The sequence below is a fragment of the Podarcis pityusensis genome, assembly GCF_964106645.2.
Source record: "Podarcis pityusensis genome assembly, chromosome: Z".
Taxonomy (NCBI): domain Eukaryota; kingdom Metazoa; phylum Chordata; class Lepidosauria; order Squamata; family Lacertidae; genus Podarcis; species Podarcis pityusensis.
Window position 1 is genome coordinate 33,149,476 of NC_138044.1, and position 19,562 is coordinate 33,169,037.

At 45.1% G+C, this 19,562-nt stretch overlaps 1 protein-coding gene across 7 annotated transcripts in view; it reads right to left on the reverse strand.

Moving 5' to 3' along the window:
• The window catches only part of DRP2 (dystrophin related protein 2), a 58,797-nt gene that overhangs the window by 35,412 nt on the left and 3,823 nt on the right, over window positions 1-19,562 (reverse strand). For 4 of the 7 annotated variants that reach the window (XR_013981514.1, XM_080990163.1, XM_080990164.1 and 1 more), the window contains 2 exons: window positions 17,638-17,784; window positions 418-551 (listed from right to left, as the gene is read on the reverse strand). Coding sequence is in view for 6 of the 7 variants with exons in the window: in XM_080990163.1 (XP_080846289.1) it covers window positions 418-551; window positions 17,638-17,745 (242 nt within the window). In the remaining variant the exon portion in view is untranslated. Of the gene's footprint in view, window positions 1-417; window positions 552-13,052; window positions 13,176-17,637; window positions 17,785-19,562 lie in introns of those variants that run through there. The other 3 variants (XM_080990167.1, XM_080990166.1, XM_080990168.1) reach the window with 3 other exon arrangements.

The following is a 19,562-nucleotide window of genomic DNA, read 5'->3' on the forward strand; positions in this document are numbered from 1 at the left end:
AATTCTCCCTCACACAGCCAATGCTTGCAAAATGAAGGCTTATTCCTTCCTTTCCCCTTCAGCTAATGTAGGATAGGGAGAAAAAACCTGCATTTTGCAAGCACCAAGCATAGGGCTAGCAACACCCTTTGCACAGCGGTTCCTAAGCGTCCAACAGATTTTTGACAGGTGGGCAGGACAACCTGTCTACTAGTTGTGTGACATCCAAACGACATTGTGTGATTGACAGGTAGGATGCCCCATCTGCTTGCCAAAGTTGGTTCGCAGGGTCCAGACCAGAGCCACAACGGTTTACCATCCCTGCACTGTCTATTCTCACCCATGGAGATTTCAACTTTGGCTTCAGTATCTGTCAGACTGGCTTCTGTAAGCCAAAGGAAAACAAGGCACTTTGCCACGCATCTCCCAGCATCTCACCGAAGGCTGTGCGATTTCTTTTTAATCTCATTCCAGCAGAGATTCATCTCAAGAGGCATCTGTGGCCCAATGGCACCATTCAGAGGCTTTTGGCTCACACAGGCTGGTGCTGCACCATCTTGGGGTGTTTTAACCTGAGCATAAACACAGAAAGCAGGAAACTCTATTATCAAATGAGGAGAAAAAGCACTTGGTACCCACACGGCAAGGGAGCGCAGTAAACTTTTATCCTATTGCTCCTCTTCTTTCCTTGTTGGGGAACAATTGTGTGGGAAGGGATGCATAGGAATTGTTCTAAAAATCTATGATTAATACTGGGTGCTGCTTTATAAAAGACATTTTAGTTTATTTACCACCTGACTTTTAGTTACTCAACCGCTTTTCTTTTGTATGTACAGTATCATGAAAAACAAGAGGGAAAAAAGGGGGGTCATCTTTGTTTTGTTTTTGCCTCATTAACCAATTTCATTAAGCAATTTTTAAAAGCTCACAACCAAAAAAAATATAGTGTGACAGCACTTGCTGTCGTGAGTATTCATGGATGTTCGATTCTTATTTATCAGTGGTAGTTGGGATTTTTCAATCTGTACATGTTAGGGAAGGAGAAGATGGTAACAGTAAACATGCACCAAATCCAATCACTATGATACAACTTGAAATAGTCATAGCTTCCCCCAAAGAATCCTGGGAGCTGTAGTTTGTTAAGTGTGCTGAGAGTTGTTAGGTGACTACCTATCCCCCTGACAGCGCTACAATGCCCAGAGTAATTTAACTACCCACCCCTTTTTTCAAGGAAGATGTAGCTTTCTGAGGGGAATAGGGGGTTGCTTAACAACTCCCAATACCTGTAACAAACTACACTTCCCAGGATTCTTTGGGGGAAGCCATGACGCTTTAAAGGGGCGCAATACTGAATAGTGCAGATGGGGGGGGGGGAATTGGTGATGGGAAAGACACAAGACCTTGTAGAGCTACTGTCAGTCATAGAGTTGGAAAGGACCATGAGGGTCATCTAGTCCAACCCCCTGCAATGGAGGAGTCCCCCCCCCCCCCGGGTTAATTGTATCTGCCTGGTATCAAACTGGGGACCATTCATGTGTTAGGCGAATGTGATAACTATTACACTGTGGACATCAGAAGTGAGAAACCTTCAAAGGAGTCCGTGCCCATTCCCAGTGCAGACCCCAGCTGCATCTTCCTCTGCCTCACATCTGATGTCACACCTGGTGTTATTTGGAGGAAAAAGCTTTACAGGTCTAGTTAGGTTCCCTACTCTTGGAGTAAATGGACAAAAAAATCTGAACTAGGAGAAGGACACTTTCTAGGTATGTAAGTGGGATCTGCAACAGAAAGTTACAGTGTGGAGTGTTGTTATTGAGAGCCTTCCTGCACAATGCCTCATTCTATTTCTCCCTCCCCCCTAGAGCAGTTAGCATTTCAAGCCCATTGTGCCTGCTGGGGTCCCCCTCCACAGCTTCCTCTCTCCACTCCTTTAAATGTTTTGTTTTTTTTAGTTACAAGTAGGTAGCCATGTTGGTCTGCCGTAGTCAAAACAAAATAAAAAAATTTCTTCCAGTAGCACCTTAGACACCAACTAATTTTGTTATTGGTATGAGCTTTTGTGCGCATGCACACTTCTTCAGATACAGTGGTACCTCGGGTTAAGAACTTAATTTGTTCTGGAGGTCCGTTCTTAACCTGAAACTGTTCTTAACCTGAAGCACCACTTTAGCTTATGGGGCCTCCCGCTGCTGCTGCGCCGCCGCACAATTTCTGTTCTCATCCTGCAGCAAAGTTCTTAACCTGAGCTACTATTTATGGGTTAGTGGAGTCTGTAACCCGAGGTACCACTGTACACTGAAACAGATAGGAGTGGTAAACCTGCCAATCTGATAGGTGTGGCTGATAGGTGTGGTAAACCTGCCAATCACCCATTCCCAGCACCCTTCTGAGTAATACCCCTCCCCACCCTCTCACTATATATAAGGGTCTGGTAACTTCTGTTTCAGTGTATCTGAAGAAGTGTGCATGCACACAAAAGCTCATACAAATAACAAACTTAGTTGGTCTCTAAGGTGCCACTGGAAGGAATTTTTTAATGTTTCTTTGTGTGTGTGTGTAATTCTGTAAACTCTGGAGTTCCCTCTCTAGCCTCCTGATACCTCCCTCTTGGCATGAGTGGTTCCATTTTGGCTACATAGCAATCAGCACTCACACTTGACCATTGCAAATACAGGGAAATATAGTGGGGGTGAAAGGGTAAAATCACAGCTGGCTTTCTCATAAGGAACCACTAGAGGGCAGAACTTGGCTGGGCTGGTCACTCACAAATTGCTGCTTTTGCTCTGTTCCTCCTCCTGCATCACAAGGATGGTTTTTGACTTGTCTTGTGAGGTCTAACTTTTTTTTTTAAAAAACGGACTAGAATCTTGGTTGTATACCAATAGCGTTTTCATGGCAGGAAAGCATAGCCTGGATCTTTTAATACATAAAGGTACCCCTGCCCATACGGGCCAGTCGTGTCCGACTCTAGGGTTGCGTGCTCATCTCGCTCTAGAGGCCGTAAGCCGGTGCCGTCCGAAGACACTTCCGGGTCACGTGGCCAGCATGACGAAGCTGCAGCTGGCGAGCCAGCACCAGCGCAGCACACGGAAACGCCGTTTACCTTCCCGCTATAAAGCGGTCCCTATTTATCTACTTGCACTTAAGAGTGCTTTCGAACTGCTAGGTGGGCAGGAGATGGGACCGAACGACGGGAGCTCACCCCGCCGCGGGGATTCGAACTGCCGACCATGCGATCGGCAAGTCCTAGGCGCTGAGGTTTTACCCACAGCGCCACCCGCATCCCCGGCCTTTTAATACATAAGGCATAGCTATTGGGCTTAAGTGATCATAAGCATACAAATTTCTCTAGGATGCAAGAAATGCTTTACTAGATCGGACCAAGCTCTGCACAATACAACATTCCTTGCAAGAATTTAAGCACCCACAGATAGAGAACATCCCTACATTAGCAGTGCAATGACAGTCCACGATCTAACAGAAAATTTTCCCTACTCTTTTTAACTTCCGATGGTTAAATGCCCTCCTCCAACCAACTATGCCAAAGTTGGGGAACCTCTGGTTTGCTGGTCAAACTTGAACCGCCAGGGGTTCAAATTTGGCCCACAAACCATGGCCACCTGGCTCCTCACACAATAGCATATCAGGAGCATTAAAGTGTACCCCTAATTGTGTCTTGGGGCAAGGGAAAGCAGGCTTCTGCTGACTGGAAGGAGAGCCAAAGCCTGCTTGGGAACCACTGTACAGTACAAGGGATTTGGGCAGGTAGGCAGCATATCACAGCATCATGTGGCTGGTGATATCCAGTCTGATATCCAATCTGATTGGTGATGCCCATCTGATCCTGTTGACCTGTAGGGATGGAGCCAGATAAGGATCTGGTCCATAGAGTCAAAAAGGTTCCCCACACCTGAACCGGGCAATGGGAATGGGGCCCATAATATGTGCTATCTCCCAATGTCATCAGTGAGAGCTTTCCATTTATTCTGAACAAGAGGCATCAGGCGGGTGCATTTCAACTGGCAGGGACAAGGATGAAAACTCACTCCTCTGAGTCCTGGTCCTGTTTCCAAACAACAACAACAGTAGTAGTTACACTGCACTCAATTACATTATAAAAGCCACATAAGAGTCTAGCCCTGTGCCATCTTAAAAGACTAACATAGTGCAGGACTTTGGGGCTCAGACATCATGGCCAGACTTTTATCTTCCTCTCCCCACCCCCATTTTGATTAACTTCTAGCCTGAAGAAGAGTTAAGAAAACTCAGAAGTTGACTTTCTGTTTGGTGGCATTTTAATCAATACATAGGACCAGTGCTTTTTTTTTTCTTTCTAAAAAAATGTTTAGGGGTACTGTCATTTTCCTACTCATATTGAAATACTGCTCCTCAATGAGGCCAAACTTAGATTCACAAAATGTTTAGGGGTATGCATACCCCCACATACAGGGACACGGGTGGCGCTGTGGGTTAAACCACAGAGCCTAGGACTTGCTGATCAGAAGGTCAGCAGTTCGCATCCCCGCGACGGGGTGAGCTCCTGTTGCTCGGTCCCTGCTCCTGCCCACCTAGCAGTTCGAAAGCACGTCAAAGTGCAAGTAGATAAATAGGTACCGCTCCGGCGGGAAGGTAAACGGTGTTTCTGTGTGCTGCTCTGGTTCGTCAGAAGCGGCTTAGTCATGCTGGCCACATGACCCGGAAGCTGTACGCCGGCTCCCTCGGCCAATAAAGCGAGATGAGCGCCGCAACCCCAGAGTTGGCCATGACTGGACCCAATGGTCAGGGGTCCCTTTACCTTTACCTTTATACCCCCGCACACCCTCATAAAAAGCACTGCATAGGACCCCTCCAGACAGCCCATTTAATCAGTTTTCATCCTGATTTGCTTGCACGAAGCTTATGCGGAGGTTAGTTTATACCTGGTCTTTATTGAGCATTCATCCTGATCTGGTTGTGGGGGGTTGACTCTGCTCCCTGTTAATTAGGGCTGTATTGTTGTTTCAGTGGATGTTTTCCTGTTGTACAAAGTGCACACTGCTTAGATATTTTTAAAAAAATACTGAGGGCTTTAGAAATGCTTTTAACTAAGTAAGTAAATGAATAAGCCTACTGAAGCATCTGAAACTGAGGCAAAGGAAAAAATGGAACATACTTCTGACATTTAAAAAGAGAACAGATACGCTTGTTCTATTTTAAGAGAGCAAGGATTCTGGATAGCAATAACAAATACAAAATAATGAATCACTCCCACAAGTGGCATGACTCTTCCATCCTTCTTCAAATGAAACTATAAAGAGACTTCACATGTTTCCTTAAAAATACCCCCAAAATATGTTTTCTTAACTAGATGTCTTTCCGACATATGGATTATTTTTGATACCCAAAATATGTATTTCATGACTGAGCAAAATGGTATGATCAAGGTCTCAAGCAGATATAAAAGCATTCTGTTTCTTTTGGTATGTGTCCAATGAAAACCGCAACTGCAGAGATGTACAGGTGCAACAACACATTGGTGTTGTTTTTCTTTGCAATGATTCAAAAATGCAAAAGTGTTATAATAAATAAAACTTACAGCAGTGAATTAATAGTCATCATGCATATCCAATCTGCTATTGGTTGCATGAGCATCCAAATGATGTTGGTGACTTTGGTGATGAAGACCTGCCAGAGTCCCTCTTTACCTCTTTTTAAATGGTCACCAGTTAACATTTAATGTGTGACACATAGAAGCAGCAACGAAATGTTGCAGCGTGAATTGCTCCTGTTCAGGATACTCCAATCCATCCCCTCATTCCAACCCATTGGAACCCATTAGGATTCTGTAACCACTCTCAATCCTCACTGAGCTGTTTTTTAGGTTCCACCCTTGGATTCCTCCCATTTTTTTGTACTTCTGTAAAACTTGGTGATCCCCAAGCCCAAGCCTGCTGAGATGTTGTGTGTGTGTGCGTGCGCGCACACACCTGTGTGTTTGTGTGTGCATGGATGTATTTATGCCTGCATGTGCACACACCATTTTAGCTATACAAACAGCCACATGGAAAGCCTGAACATCAGAAATAGTAAAACCCGAGTGAGTTCTGCAACAAAATGCTGCAGTGTAGATTGCTCCTTGTTCAGCGTTCCATTCACTCCACAAAATCCTATCCCCCTCCAGTTTTCATTCCCACCCTTAATGGTCAGCCTTCCAAGCCCACTGGGCATTCTCAGTTTTCCTTGGACTTGGGGTGTTTGGCGGATCTCCCTCTTAGGATTTTATTTGCTAAATATTTTTTGTGCGCTTGCAAACCCAAACCTGCTGATGTTCTGTACATGGGGTGATGCTGTTTTGGCTATTTAAGGACTGGAAATAGCTAATGCTATATATATCTGCTATTTAAAACACCGACAACTGTGGGTGCCATCTGTTTGAGTTTCCTAGATTTGTACTACTGCTATTAGTATTTTGATTGCAGTTATCAATTTGCTGTTCAATCTTTTCCCTCCATTGCATTTTCCTTTCCGCCCCTCACCCCATAAACCACTTAAGATTAATTTCCTTCTCTGTGGGAAAGCTAAATAGAATCAAGCCACTAATCTGGCCTCCCAGGTAAAAGACATTGCGCTACCAACACAATATGCACATTTCCAGTAGTAAAATCAAGTCCAGGACAAAACCCTGCACAAACAATACACACAGTTGGTCAGGGTCAATAAGTGCTGAAAGGTGGGCCGATGAAGCTGCACACAAGCTGAGATTTGAGTCAGCAAGTGTCAGGACTGGGAGAACTCACATTCAAACCCAGCGCGCATGGCCCTGGCACCAAAATGGGGGATTTTTTGGGTACCTGAGCACCCAGTGTCCCAGGGAGTTGTCACCTATGTCTCTTGGCTTAACACACTTCACAGGGGTTGTTGCGAGGAAGAATTAAGGGCTTTATTTGGGAACAGAGTATACCACCTTGATCTCCTGGGAGTATAGGAAATTGTCTTATGCCAAATCAGATTCATTGATCCATGTAGCTCAGTATTGTCCAAACTGACTGGCAGTGACTGTCCAGCGTTTCAGATGAGTGTCTCTTCCAGCCTTACATCTGTACATGCCAGGGATTGAACCTGTGACCTTCTGCATACAAAGCAAATGCCCTTCTACTGAGTTATGGCCATTCCTTGCAAAAAACAGTATAAATCTGCAATTAAAAAACAACAACCAGCATCCTCTGCGACATTGCATGGAGCAGCATTTTGGATAATTCCTGGACATGTGCAAAGAGAATTGCAGTCTGTGAGCCCTTGCAGAGGTGCTCAAGGTGGCTTTAAAATCATAAAAGCAAGAATGACTCAACCATTAAAATATAAACCATCAAACTTAACATCAGGAAGAAAAAACACACACCAAGAAAACACAAAACAAAACACAAAGTGAAGCATCAGTCATCAATACACTAAGGCAGCAACAGAATCAAGGGTCTCCCCATTGATGATGGGGCTGCTGTTTGTAATGATTTTGGATTATAGGTTCCCAGTACTCATCCCATGAATTGGGAGACTTGGGTGCAGCCCTGAAAAATATAAAGCAACTCTGAAGGCAGAAGTGTTTCTGAATTTGTATAGAATGCATTACTCTTGAGGCTGAATAACCACAGCCTGATCTCAGTACTGCTGGAGTGACATGATTAATTGAGCATAGTCATAGATTAATAAAAAATAATAAACACAAAGTAATTAGCATAAGAGCATGGAAAGATTCACATAAAAGCAGAAAGGTAATTCTTGGGCTCTGCTTAGGATTGGTAGATGTCCTGAGTTTACAGACAGAGTAGAAACTGGCAACTCAGAGGTAGCTTTTGTTAGAACAGGCATGGAGTCCAGTAGTGCCTAGTGTAAGGTTACCAGAATTTTTTCAATGAATCCAGGGACACTTTTCAACTTCAATGGATTTTGTATGGGGACTGATTTGTAAATCTGGGGACTGTCCCCGGGAAAAGGGGACATCTGGTAACCTTAGCCTAGTGGGGTAGGAGGTTGCAGTAATTGCTCTGGGGGGCAGACTCTCACCATATAGGACAGGTATGGGGTAGAGCCTGATGGGCAAAGGAGACGAAGCCAAACCCAACAGGGCTCCTAGCAATTTAACCAAACAATAAGTTTTATTAGATTACAGATTTTAGTGTGGCAAGAGTTCGGGTGGGGCGGCAGACTGTCCCTTTGCTTCTGGCTCCTCATTACTTCCATCTGTCTAGTGTCCCTGAGAAGGAAGCTATAATCAGTGGGGTAGCATGGGTTGCCAGAGCCCGGGGCAAGGAAAGTATGCTTCGCACCGCCCTCTGATAGGCTGGAACAAAGCAGCAATAGCCCGGTGACCTACCCAAGTGGCAGCAGTGGCACCCCGTGAGTGTCAAGCACAGCGGTGAGCAGTATATGGGGGGAGGTTATGGTTGTTGTTGTTGTTGTCCAGGAGCGTGTATCTTTCTAAAGCTCATGCAGAGGGCACCCTAGCAACAGGCTGTCACTCAAATTCACTCCTCAGTCTTTTCTTCATGATCATTGGAAGATGTTCTGTGTGAGCGGGGGGGTGCACTATTTTTTTTAAAAAATATTATCTTATTTTTTCTTTTTGGAATATTGTGCCCCTAAGAATTTTGCGCCCAGGCAATTGCCCCTATGGCTCACCCACAAAAAGGTAAAAAAAAAGGTAAAGGACCCCTGGACAGTTAAGTCCAGTCAAAGGCAACTATGGGGTTGTGGTGCTCATCTCGCTTTTAGGCCGAGGGAGCCGGCGTTTGTCCACAGACAGCTTTCCAAGTCATGTGGCCAGTCTGACCAAACCGCTTCTGGTGCAACAGGACACTGTGACAGAAACCAGAGCGCATGGAAACACTGTTTACCTTCCTACCGCAGCGGTACCTATTTGTCTACTTGCACTGGCATGCTTTCGAACTGCTAGGTTGGCAGGAGCTGGGACAGAGCAACAGGAGCTCACCCCATTGTGGGGATTTGAACTGCCAACCTTCTGATCGACAAGGCCAAGAGGCTCAGTGGTTTAGACCACAGCGCCACCCACCCATGCTACACTGCTGGCTATAATCCAGGAATTGTATATCAAACCTTGAAGCCTGGCTATCTTAGCTTCTCATTTAAAAAGTAAATGCCCAATAAATGCACAGCCTGCTGTGGGCTATTTTGGCCAACTGTTTATCTGCAGCATTTATCGGGGGATGTATTGAGCAGTTAGCTTAAAGGCGAGGAATCACTGGGTCAGGCTTGGGGAAACACTGGCCCAAGGGTGAGATGCAAGCCCTACAGCATCTTTCTATCTGCTCATGATGCCAGCTAGGGAGGGAGGAGAGATTCATTTCTGTTCGCATTAAAATGGGAATATTGCACTTTCTGAAACAATACTGCCCTCTGGGAGGAATATAAATGTAATGATAATAATGGTAAGTGGACTGGAATGCAGCCATCCTTTGAAATTGCATTTCTCCAAACTTTGTGATACAGTTCTGCAAGCCAAGTTATGTGTACAAATGAAGTAAGAGAAAATAACATGAAAAATGTGTCTGAAGGCAAAAGTGCACACAGAAATGTGTGTATTCTTATGTTGAAAGGGACTTAAAAAAAAGAAGTCACGCTGATGTAGAAATGTGGGGAACTAAAGACTGGAAAAATGAAGAATTGAGAAAAAAACAAAATGGCAAGATTTGCCCATCCCTATTCTTCTCCATGGTTCCATTCCCTCTCCTCGAGTCTGCATCGCACCCTCCTCCAATGCCTTGTCACGATGTTTGCCTCTTATGCCACTGAATCAACACCACAAGCCTTCCCACCACGGCTTGGAACATCTGGAGAGCTGGTTTCAAATCCCTCCTCAGCCACACAGTAGGGTGACGTTAGTCCAGTCTTTATTTCTCAACTTTAACCTACCTTGCATATTTGTCATTAGGATGAAAAGGAGAAAACATACATTCACCACCCAAGTTCCTTGGAGGAAAGGCAGGATACAGACATCAATTGACTAGATTTATTAAATAACTAGAAGCCTCAGATCTGTTGCTATTGGGAATTCTAAGAAACCCAACATGAGGTGCAGTTTGGAAATTCAGTTGCATCCAAACATAGATGAAAACCTGCTACTTGATCTCAGGAACCGCCATGCAAAATTCGAATGTGTTATCTTAAGAGGTGTCCAAATGCATACCGGACAAACAATTTTCCAAATGTATAGTAGAACAGTAATACTTCTACTGTTGCTGCTGCTGCTACTATTGCTCCTCCCTCCCTCCAATATACCACCTGCAGAGGAACTGTCTTATGCATGCAAGCCCTTATGCCTGGTTTTGCAAAATGGTATTGTGAATTGACATGTGTTGCTAATAGGTTATCTTTTTCCTTCTTTGAGCTTTTATTGAAAGCCAATAAACTTTGCATAAAAAGTTCAAAGCAAACTCACAAGAAAGTCCCACCAAGTCCAACAGAGATTACTCCCAGGATGGTATGTACAGGTCTGCAGTCTCACTATGGAATAATGTTTACAGTGGTACCTCGGGTTAAGTACTTAATTCGTTCCGGAGGTCCGTTCTAAACCTGAAACTGTTCTTAACCTGAAGCACCACTTTAGCTAATGGGGCCTCCTGCTGCTGCCGTGCCACCGGAGCATGATTTCTGTTCTCATCCTGAAGCAAAGTTCTTAACCTGAAGCACTATTTCTGGGTTAGCGGAGTCTGTAACCTGAAACATATGTAACCCGAGGTACCACTGTACTTAGATAGAAGTCCCACTGTGTTACTCCCCAGAAAATGGTGAACTGGATTGCAGGTGACATTATCTGTTAAGCTCACTGCTGCGGAACAAATTTCCTTGATGGAGACACCCACATGCTTTGAGACTGACTTGTTTAAATTAGAATTGCATCTTAGTGGTCCTGCCTCTTTCCTATTGTTGGTGTACTTCCCCCTGATTACTTAACACCAGAGGTGGGAACCATTTTCAGTCCGAGGGTCACATGCCCTAGCGAGGAAGATTCCAGAGGCGAAAGTGGGCAGAGTATTGAAACTCTGATCTATGTGCACCAGGTTATATATTCCCAGCTGTGCAAAAATCAGAAGTTTCTATAAACACACATACATAACACTCCATCCAGGGAAACAATAGGCTCAAGCACACTGTGCTGGCTGGGGGACGATAGAAGCTGTAGTCCGAAACATCTGTAAGGTGCCAGACAATGGACCTAGGACCTTCTGCATGCTTTACCACCTAGATATGTCACTTCCCTGCACATAGAAAACTAGCATGTCAAGGGGAAGGTTAGGGTTCAGCCCATATAGGGGCAGGCTGTTGCCTTCATGTTCTGATGATGGGCCTCAATAAAGCATCTGGCTGGTTGGCTGGCCACCATGGACTGTGGAAGAAAACAAGGACCCCTTGGCCTTGCTCTTCTTCATTTCCATAACAAAATGGAGCCTCCAAGTATATAGACTGCATACCTTAAAGACAGATAATGGAGATGTGGATTTCAGGGACATGGTTTTTTCGCCCCATTAAGAGCTGCTTGTGAGCTTCCCAGTAGCACTTGGCCAAGATTTGCTGGAAGCAGGGAGCTGTGAGGCTACCAGTTCCAATCAGGTCCAGCCATCTTTGCCAATGGTCAGGGATGATGGAAGCTGGGAGTCCAACAACATTCTGAGGGTTACAGGTTCTTCAGCCCTGGTCTAGATGGATCTTGGCATTCAACAACCAACTCTCATACACACACACACACACACACACACACACACACACACAGCAGCTTCCACTTTTTGCAACCCACTGCTGACATTTTCACTAAGGAAAAACACCACTGTGACTTTATTTGTGCTGGCCATAGTTTCTCTCTCTGACTAATTAGCCATTAGTCCTCCAAAGCGATGTAGCATTTACTGCCTTCCATTAGAAGGCATCAACCCCAAGGGCTCCAGGAATAGCATACTCAAGCATCATAATGCTCTCAGCAGAAGGGCACCCTAAGGGAGCATTGTTGTTGGGGAGGGCAAAGACTACTCAGCAGCAATATTCCGTGGTCTGTTAGAGCAGGAACGGAAAAAACCTGGTGTGCGGCTGGGTGAATTCCCCAGGAAAATCTCTTTTAACACAGATTTGCTTGTAAAAATCCATGCATAATTACAGTGTCCCCTTGTTTTAATAAATCCACAGGATGGCTTAGGAATTATATGGAAGAAATTCAAGTGTTAAGCATCGCATCTGGCAAACTAATTCTTAATATTTTGAGTCTTAAAAGGTTTTACTGAAGAAACCCTTTAATATTTTGATTGCTTTTCTTAAAAAAAAAGAGCTGTGCTAAACAGAATCTCATTTCAACTGGAAAACTTTGCAAATCTGCAATACCCAGTTAAACTTTCTGGGAAGCATCAATTCTGAAAGAGTGCAAAATTACGCACCTGTGCTAGGGAACACATTGCAAGTACAGCAGGAGCCCATGCACACACACACACACACACACACACACAACAGTGCAAAGGAAACTTAAAAAGATGAGCATTATAAATCATTCATGCCACAGCTGCTGCATCTCACGATGCCTTCACACTGGGAAGCTGGTGCCTTTTCATGCGCTGATTCTCACAATGCTAAAGTAGGTTAGCCTTGCTCTGGCAGCCAGGAAGAACGTTTCAAGTTGGAAACCCTAAGTCCAGGAGGGGAAACCCCAGGGGAATCTGGGGCTCTTTTAGAGCAGCAGCTTGCAATAGAGTCACAGCAGAAGACAACTCCACAGGGTCCAAAATCTGCTGCCACGTGGAGCCGAAAGACAGCCCAAGCGTGCAAAGCTTGCAAGAGATGTTCACAACACACCAAGAGCCGAAATGTGAAATACACCTGCCCACACACAGACACAGAGTTAGACATCCCGAACCTGAAACAAAATCTTCTGGGATGGGGGAATCAGTTGTCTCCAGCTCAGCATCAAAACTCCAGGTGCTCTCTACTGCAGGGATGTCAGGCTGGCTAAATCACTCCCACTCTGCCCAGATGCATGTGAACTGCTTTATTTTTAGATCCATGCCTGCACTCTGCCTTTGCAGACAGCTCTCTCTTACCTGGGCAGACGCGAGGATCCCCAGAGGGTCTCCTTGGTAGCTCCATGGGAGAGCATGTATTGTTGACTGCCACCCCTACCAAAGCCATCCAAAAGGGAGATAAAGGAGGGAACGGGGAAAGCAGGCAGGAAAGGGAGGGAGGTGCAGGAAGGAGTGGTTTGCTACCCTCTCTTTGCTGACCCCCTAGGAATCTTGCAGGGGGTGGCAGCAACAGCCACCGTTCAGGCTGTGAATTGCAGCTTTGTCCATATGGAATTCCAACACCCTCCAAACCACTTGATTCTCTGGCTGGGGTGGAAGCAGCTGCCTGCGTGAGAGGGAGGCTGAATGTCACGGGCAACGTCCTGCCCTCCCAGAGTGGACTTGTGACAGTCACACTCAACTGCAGTAAAAGGGTCGAAAGAGAATAGTCACCTTGCTATATGGATGACCCGGTGTTGGCCATGCCTGTCAGATTCTTTCTCCTTGGCCTCAATGCTTACCCTTGTAGAACTCAGTAGGGAGCAAAATTAAGACTTGTAGGTTCTGCCTGTCACTGTCTCTTGTCTCTACCCACTGTTGGTATCCTTGCCTTCTGCCCCACCAGTTCAAATGGGCACCAGCAACCAATGCCATAGAGTCTGTCGTCTGATGGGAACTGCTGTGAAACCGGTGATGGAGGAAAGATCCTTCTTTGGAGAGGAGAGGACTGGGACCAGGCCTTCCCTGGCTGCCAGTCTTCCTTAGAGACCAAACATGTTTCCCGACTGTCCCTATTTCCAGGTGGGATTCAATCACATACCAGCAAATCCAGGCTTCACAATCAACATTGTTTCACACTTGCATAATAATTTCACATAACCCACCACAGCAAATCATTATCCTTTTTGAAATAAAGGAACTGGCAGGAAAATGTGTAGGATAATCAGGATGGGGTGGGGAGGGGGAAGGGGAGGGGAGGGAAGATGTCCTTTTTATTATGCATTAATGATGACGTTCTGATAATGTTATTGGGGCAGTTGTAGATGGTTGCGCTTTCTAAACTGTTTGTGTCTGCAACAGTTCGTGTACAGACATATTGCTTCGTTTCCAATCAGTGCATGTTCTGTAGCTTCCTGATGAAATCCTGCAATTTTTCATATCACAAGGGTTCCTCCGGACTGTCAGGATTTTGCAGGAGGAATTTGATCATCTACCAGCAGTGGTGGAGCTTCATGCTATGGCCCCGGGGGACAGAGAGCAGGCGGGGGTGGGGCTGGCACGGGTCCTGGGGGTGTGGCGCACCACCTGCGGGGGCGGGGTGCCCAGCATGGGCGGGGGGGCAGCCATGATGGCACCCTGGGGATCACGCTGCCAGGGGTGGTGCGCTCCCCCCGCACTCCTCTTCCTCCGCCAGTGTCTACCAGAACTTTAGGTGTGTGTGTTTTAAGTGGATTAAAGAGCTGTTGCCCTAGCACAACAGATCCACTTTTCAAAAAGAGAGAAAGTGCTGGACTTTTTCTGGTTTGGAAAGTGATGGGGAAATGCACTGAAAAGTGTGGCATGAACAAATGACTAACAGGAAGATGTATAGATGTATATGTAAGCAAGTCAGGATGAGTGCTCATTGCCATAAAAAGGTAGAGGTAAAGGACCCCTGGACAGTTAAGTCCAGTCAAAGGCGACTGTGGGGTAGTGGCGCTCATCTCGCTTTCAGGCCGAGGGAGCTGGCGTTTGTCCACAAACAGCTTTCCGGGTCATGTGGCCAGCATGACTAAACCGCTTCTGGTGCAATGGAACACTGTGACGGAAACTAGAGCAGCGCACGGAAACGTCGTTTACTTTCCTGCCACAGTGGTACCTATTTATCTACTTGCACTGGTGTACTTTTGAACTGCTAGGTTGGCAGGTGCTGGGACAGAGCAATGGGAGCTCACCCCATCGCATAGATTTGAACCACTGACCTTCTGATCGGCAAGCCCAAGAGGCTCAGTTGTTTAGACCACCCGCCACCCGTGTCATATAACCACTCTCCAAACAAATCTAATACTCAATAAAAACTGATCAGAACCTATCCCCTACATAAGCTGTCTGCAAGCAAATCATAGTGAACGCTGAATAAATGTTCTAGGTTTGTTTGGTTTTTGTCACACTTCTGTTGTGCTATAGGGTAAGGATGCCCTTCCAGTAGCATTGAGAAGCAGTCATAGGACAATTAATGAAGCAGAGTGATGCATGGATAATCCAGTACAAATACTCCATTAATGCACTATCAATGTGTCAACGGCATGTTTTAGGATACATGTTTCGCAAGGAGGAGGACACCCGCCTGGAGAAACTCTGACTGCTTGATGCCATGTCATGTAACCCCTGACGCAAACAAATCAGAATGAATGCTCAGTAAACAGGGGACTGTTGTCAAACCTGCCTGCAAACTCTGTGGAAACAAATAACAAAGAATGCTCAATAAACAGGTTGTCTGGAAGCAGCCCAGGTTCCCCGCAGGGAATACTGAAAATTCCTGGGATTCACCACCCCCTTCAGCACCAAAGCAAGAGGAAGAATGTCTTTGTTTTAGCCAAGAGGATTCCGTTCCTGTCACTAATGGTCTCCCACAGACTTTCCCCCCATAAGCTAATGTTTCCATGCTCGGCCCCACCTACGGGCACATGATAAAAAGCTCCCTCTTTCTCTTTGTCTCTGCCCCCTGCTTCTCTCCACCAGATGACCTCCTGCACTCTTGCATGCCTGTCCACCACCTCTGCCTTTCCCTCTCTCCCCCGCCCCACCTCACAGCTTTTAAAATTTCTACAGTGAGATGTTTGCAGGGCCAAAGCTTGCCTTGAAGCCATCGCAGAAGCCATGTCGGTATCAGGAACCTCTGGCCCTGCAGATGTTGTTGAACTACAACTCCCATCATCATCAACAACATCATTTAATTTGTATGCTGCCTTTCCATAGTGAAAACCATGCTCAAGGCGGCCTACAACATGAAAAGATTTACATAATTGCAAATGTAACTTAAATAGAAATAAACAATAAATAATACATATTAAAATACCATAACTGAACAATTTCCACATAAATCGTAAGATCTAAATATGAAGGTAGGGAAATTTTATGTCGATAACAACAACGAAAACCCCCAACAAAAATCTCTAAATAGCCCAAGAGTCTGTTCAGCAGTCTCAGTTTTTACAGCTGGAGTCAGGGCCCCACCCTCCCAGGCCAGGTGGGAAAAGGCCAGCAAGGCAGGGAGTGTTGGTTGCAAGAAAAAAATAAACATAGAGAAGAGAATTTCCTGGATGCCAAGATACAAGTTTTGGGCAAGTATTTTTTGGTGACAGAACCCCAGCAGAGATTTGAAATCACAAAACATGCTGCAAATTAAAGTGTGGAAATATAGGCTGTTAGACCTTTAAAATAGGTCCTTCTAAGTTCCACCCAAAGTTTCCTTCTATCCCCCAACATAGAAAAGGACCACACGTTTGGTAAGTTTAAAAGAGTTTACGTACAACTCTCCAAAAATCCGATTCATGTGCTTTTCCAAATAGCATTCAGATAAAGTTGCACAGGCAGTAAACTTGGCTTAATTGCAGTGGTGAAAGTTCCTAAATTATTGCGATAGGAACTCAAGAGTGGCTTGTAAGAGCCATGCAGTCTGAGCTTCAGCAACAAGCTAAGACATGGGTTGAGGAGGAACAAAGTCTTAATTACATAGTCCCTCCCAAGGTGAGCTAAGCCTGGCGGTACAGCTTATTCTATGCTACTAACACCTTCATGCATTAAATAGACTTGGTTATATGAGGCTGGTTATCTCACAGGGAGCAGGTCTTCCAGGATTTATGGCCATCATCCCTGGTCATTTGAGGGCCAGAAGTTCCCCATACCTGGTTTCTATGGTCGCTTAACAGCAACAGACAACATTTTTGTTTGAGGGCTGCATTCCTTGGGTGGAAAGTGACTGGGAGCTACAAGACAGAAGTGGGTGGGGCTAAAGCTGGAAATGGGTGAGGCCAAAGGTGAGTGTAGCCAAAGCAAAACGTGCCCCCCTCTTTGCCCCTAATTCATTTATCATTTATCCATTATCACTCTCACACACAAGCCCCACAGTTTTTGTTCCTTGGGATGGAAATGCCCTTCTCACATGCCAGAACCACAACACACAACTAATATTTAATTAATGTGTCCAACTTTCTGCCACAGGAGATAGGGAAGACTACTAGAATAGATCACTTTAAAAAGGGGGATCAGGCAAATTCATGGAGGAAGACCCATCTGCAATGAGACAACAGCTAGGACAGAAGTGGGGAATTTAACACCTGAGCCCTCCAAATGCCCCTATTTGGCCCTTGGGACTCCCTGCCGGCCACACCCCCTCATTAGCCACCTGCTTCTCCCCATAATAGTAATAATATTAATATATTTATATGCCGCCCATCTGACTGGGTTTCCCCAGCTGCTCAAATATGTTGAGCTGTTGTTTTCTTTCACTGTATTTTTTCTTTCACTTTTTTTTTTGTTATAAGCTTTTGCAAAAACAGTTTATAAAAAAATCACATATAAACAAAGACATCCCGACCCACCCTAAAGAGCACAGGAACCAATAAATATTGGGAGTTCTTACCTGAGACTGTGCATGGGAGGTGCTGTTGCGACGAGATTGGCCTGTGGCATGCCACTCATGACATCTGGGGAGGGTGAAAGAGCATCCCTGCATGACCATTGGCTGCATTAGAACAGACGCTCATGAGGGCATATCTGCTTTGGAACACTAGAAATGGAAAAGGGAGTGAGCAGGAATTACTTGATCACTTCATGGACTCTTGATGAGCCACTGACCTGATCCAGCAAGACTCTTCTTAGATTCTTATGGGCTTTTAGAGAGTTGGAAGGCCACTCAGATGTAATCAGGTCCAACCCCTCTGCTAAATGCAGGATCTGCAATGTTGGATTATCATCATCACCACTATTATCATAACTGATTTACTGATCACTTTCTAAATCGTTCCGTGGGGTTTTTTAGGCTGGGAAATAATGACAGACTTCAGGCTACCAAGTGAACTATGTGTTGGGGGGGCGCGGATTTGAACCCAGGTCTCCCAGATCTTAGTCCAACACTTTAACCCAGTGCTTCTGAAACTTTTTTCCACACCTGCCACACTTTCAGAATAAAAATCTGCTCGTGCCACACCACAATTTTTAATTAATAATAATAAATATTTTGATACTACACTGAAATGTCTAAATGTTTCCTTGATTGTCCTTATCTTCCAGCTACAATTGCCATTCTCTCCTGCCGCACCAGTGTGGTGCACCACACCCTTTGAGAACAATGCTCTAACCACTACACCACCATTGGTTCTATAACTAACTCCCCACTGCTATCATTATCAAGTGATGCTCTTGCCATTTTTTACTTATTTTTTTTAATAAGGCTGTGCACTTGTCATCTCCAAGTGCAGAGCTGCAGAACAACCGCCCATGGAAGGATGTATAAAAAGAACCCTTGTCACTCACAGTGCCCTGATTTTGCTCAGTAAAGAGCAGGGCATTTTCTTAGCCCTATAAGGGACCTGCTAGAAGTTCTCCTAATAGTTCTGCACCATTTTCGGAAACTTGCGTACAGAACTCCATCCCAATGTCACACTCACGGGTTTGTCATTGAGTAAGCTCTGGAGTTACAGGGGTCCCTTTCCTGAAATGTGGAGCTTTGTTCAAAAAACCCTTGTTCTTACGGCTTTGAAAACCTGAATACTTCTTTAACTCAGGTTTTTGTTCCTCACCATTCAAGCTATGCCTATTGCTATAAAAGGAGCCACTAGTCTATTATGGAGGCAGAGAAGACATCTGACATACTTCTGCTCTGGGCTTTTATTATGGAGTTGCCTTGGGTATCTTGCTGCAATAACTGCATTTATGTTGGGAATATAAAGAACATCAAAAAATCTAAGTCCCCTCTTCATGCAGGGATTGAGTTTGGGTTGCTTCTACCCTCATGGCCCATTAGTGATGCCAAGGGATTTCTCTTCCACAGTCAGATAGAAGCAGAATTAAATCATTCAAGCTTTGTCCTCATAGGCAAGGTCCTAGAATATGTTTACTCAGAAGTCCCATTCAGGAGTAGTTCCAATTCTCCCAGCTACTGGCCCTTTAGTTAATCATTTCCTGGTAGCTCTCAGCTAAAGAAGCATTTAGTTAGCTGTTTCCTACTAACAGCCCGAACCATCAAAACATTTTCTTATTCAATATTAATTAATTCCACATTAGGAAACAATTAATTCAAAGGGCCTGATTGTGTGTGGGAAGACTAATTATGTCTTGCAGGACCAGGCATCGGACTTCCCATACTCCAACTTGTATAATAAGAGACCAATGAGACTGGTTTTTGGTCAAAACAGGCCACAACTTTACTGAATACAGATGAAAGAGGTTTGGCTTGGACATGGGGCAATCTAAATACTTCTGGCCCACCCGCCAAAACTGATGTGTGGTCAGTCCAAGAGGGGGTTCCTAAGACTTACATGGCCACTTCCCCCGGATCTCTTTAAC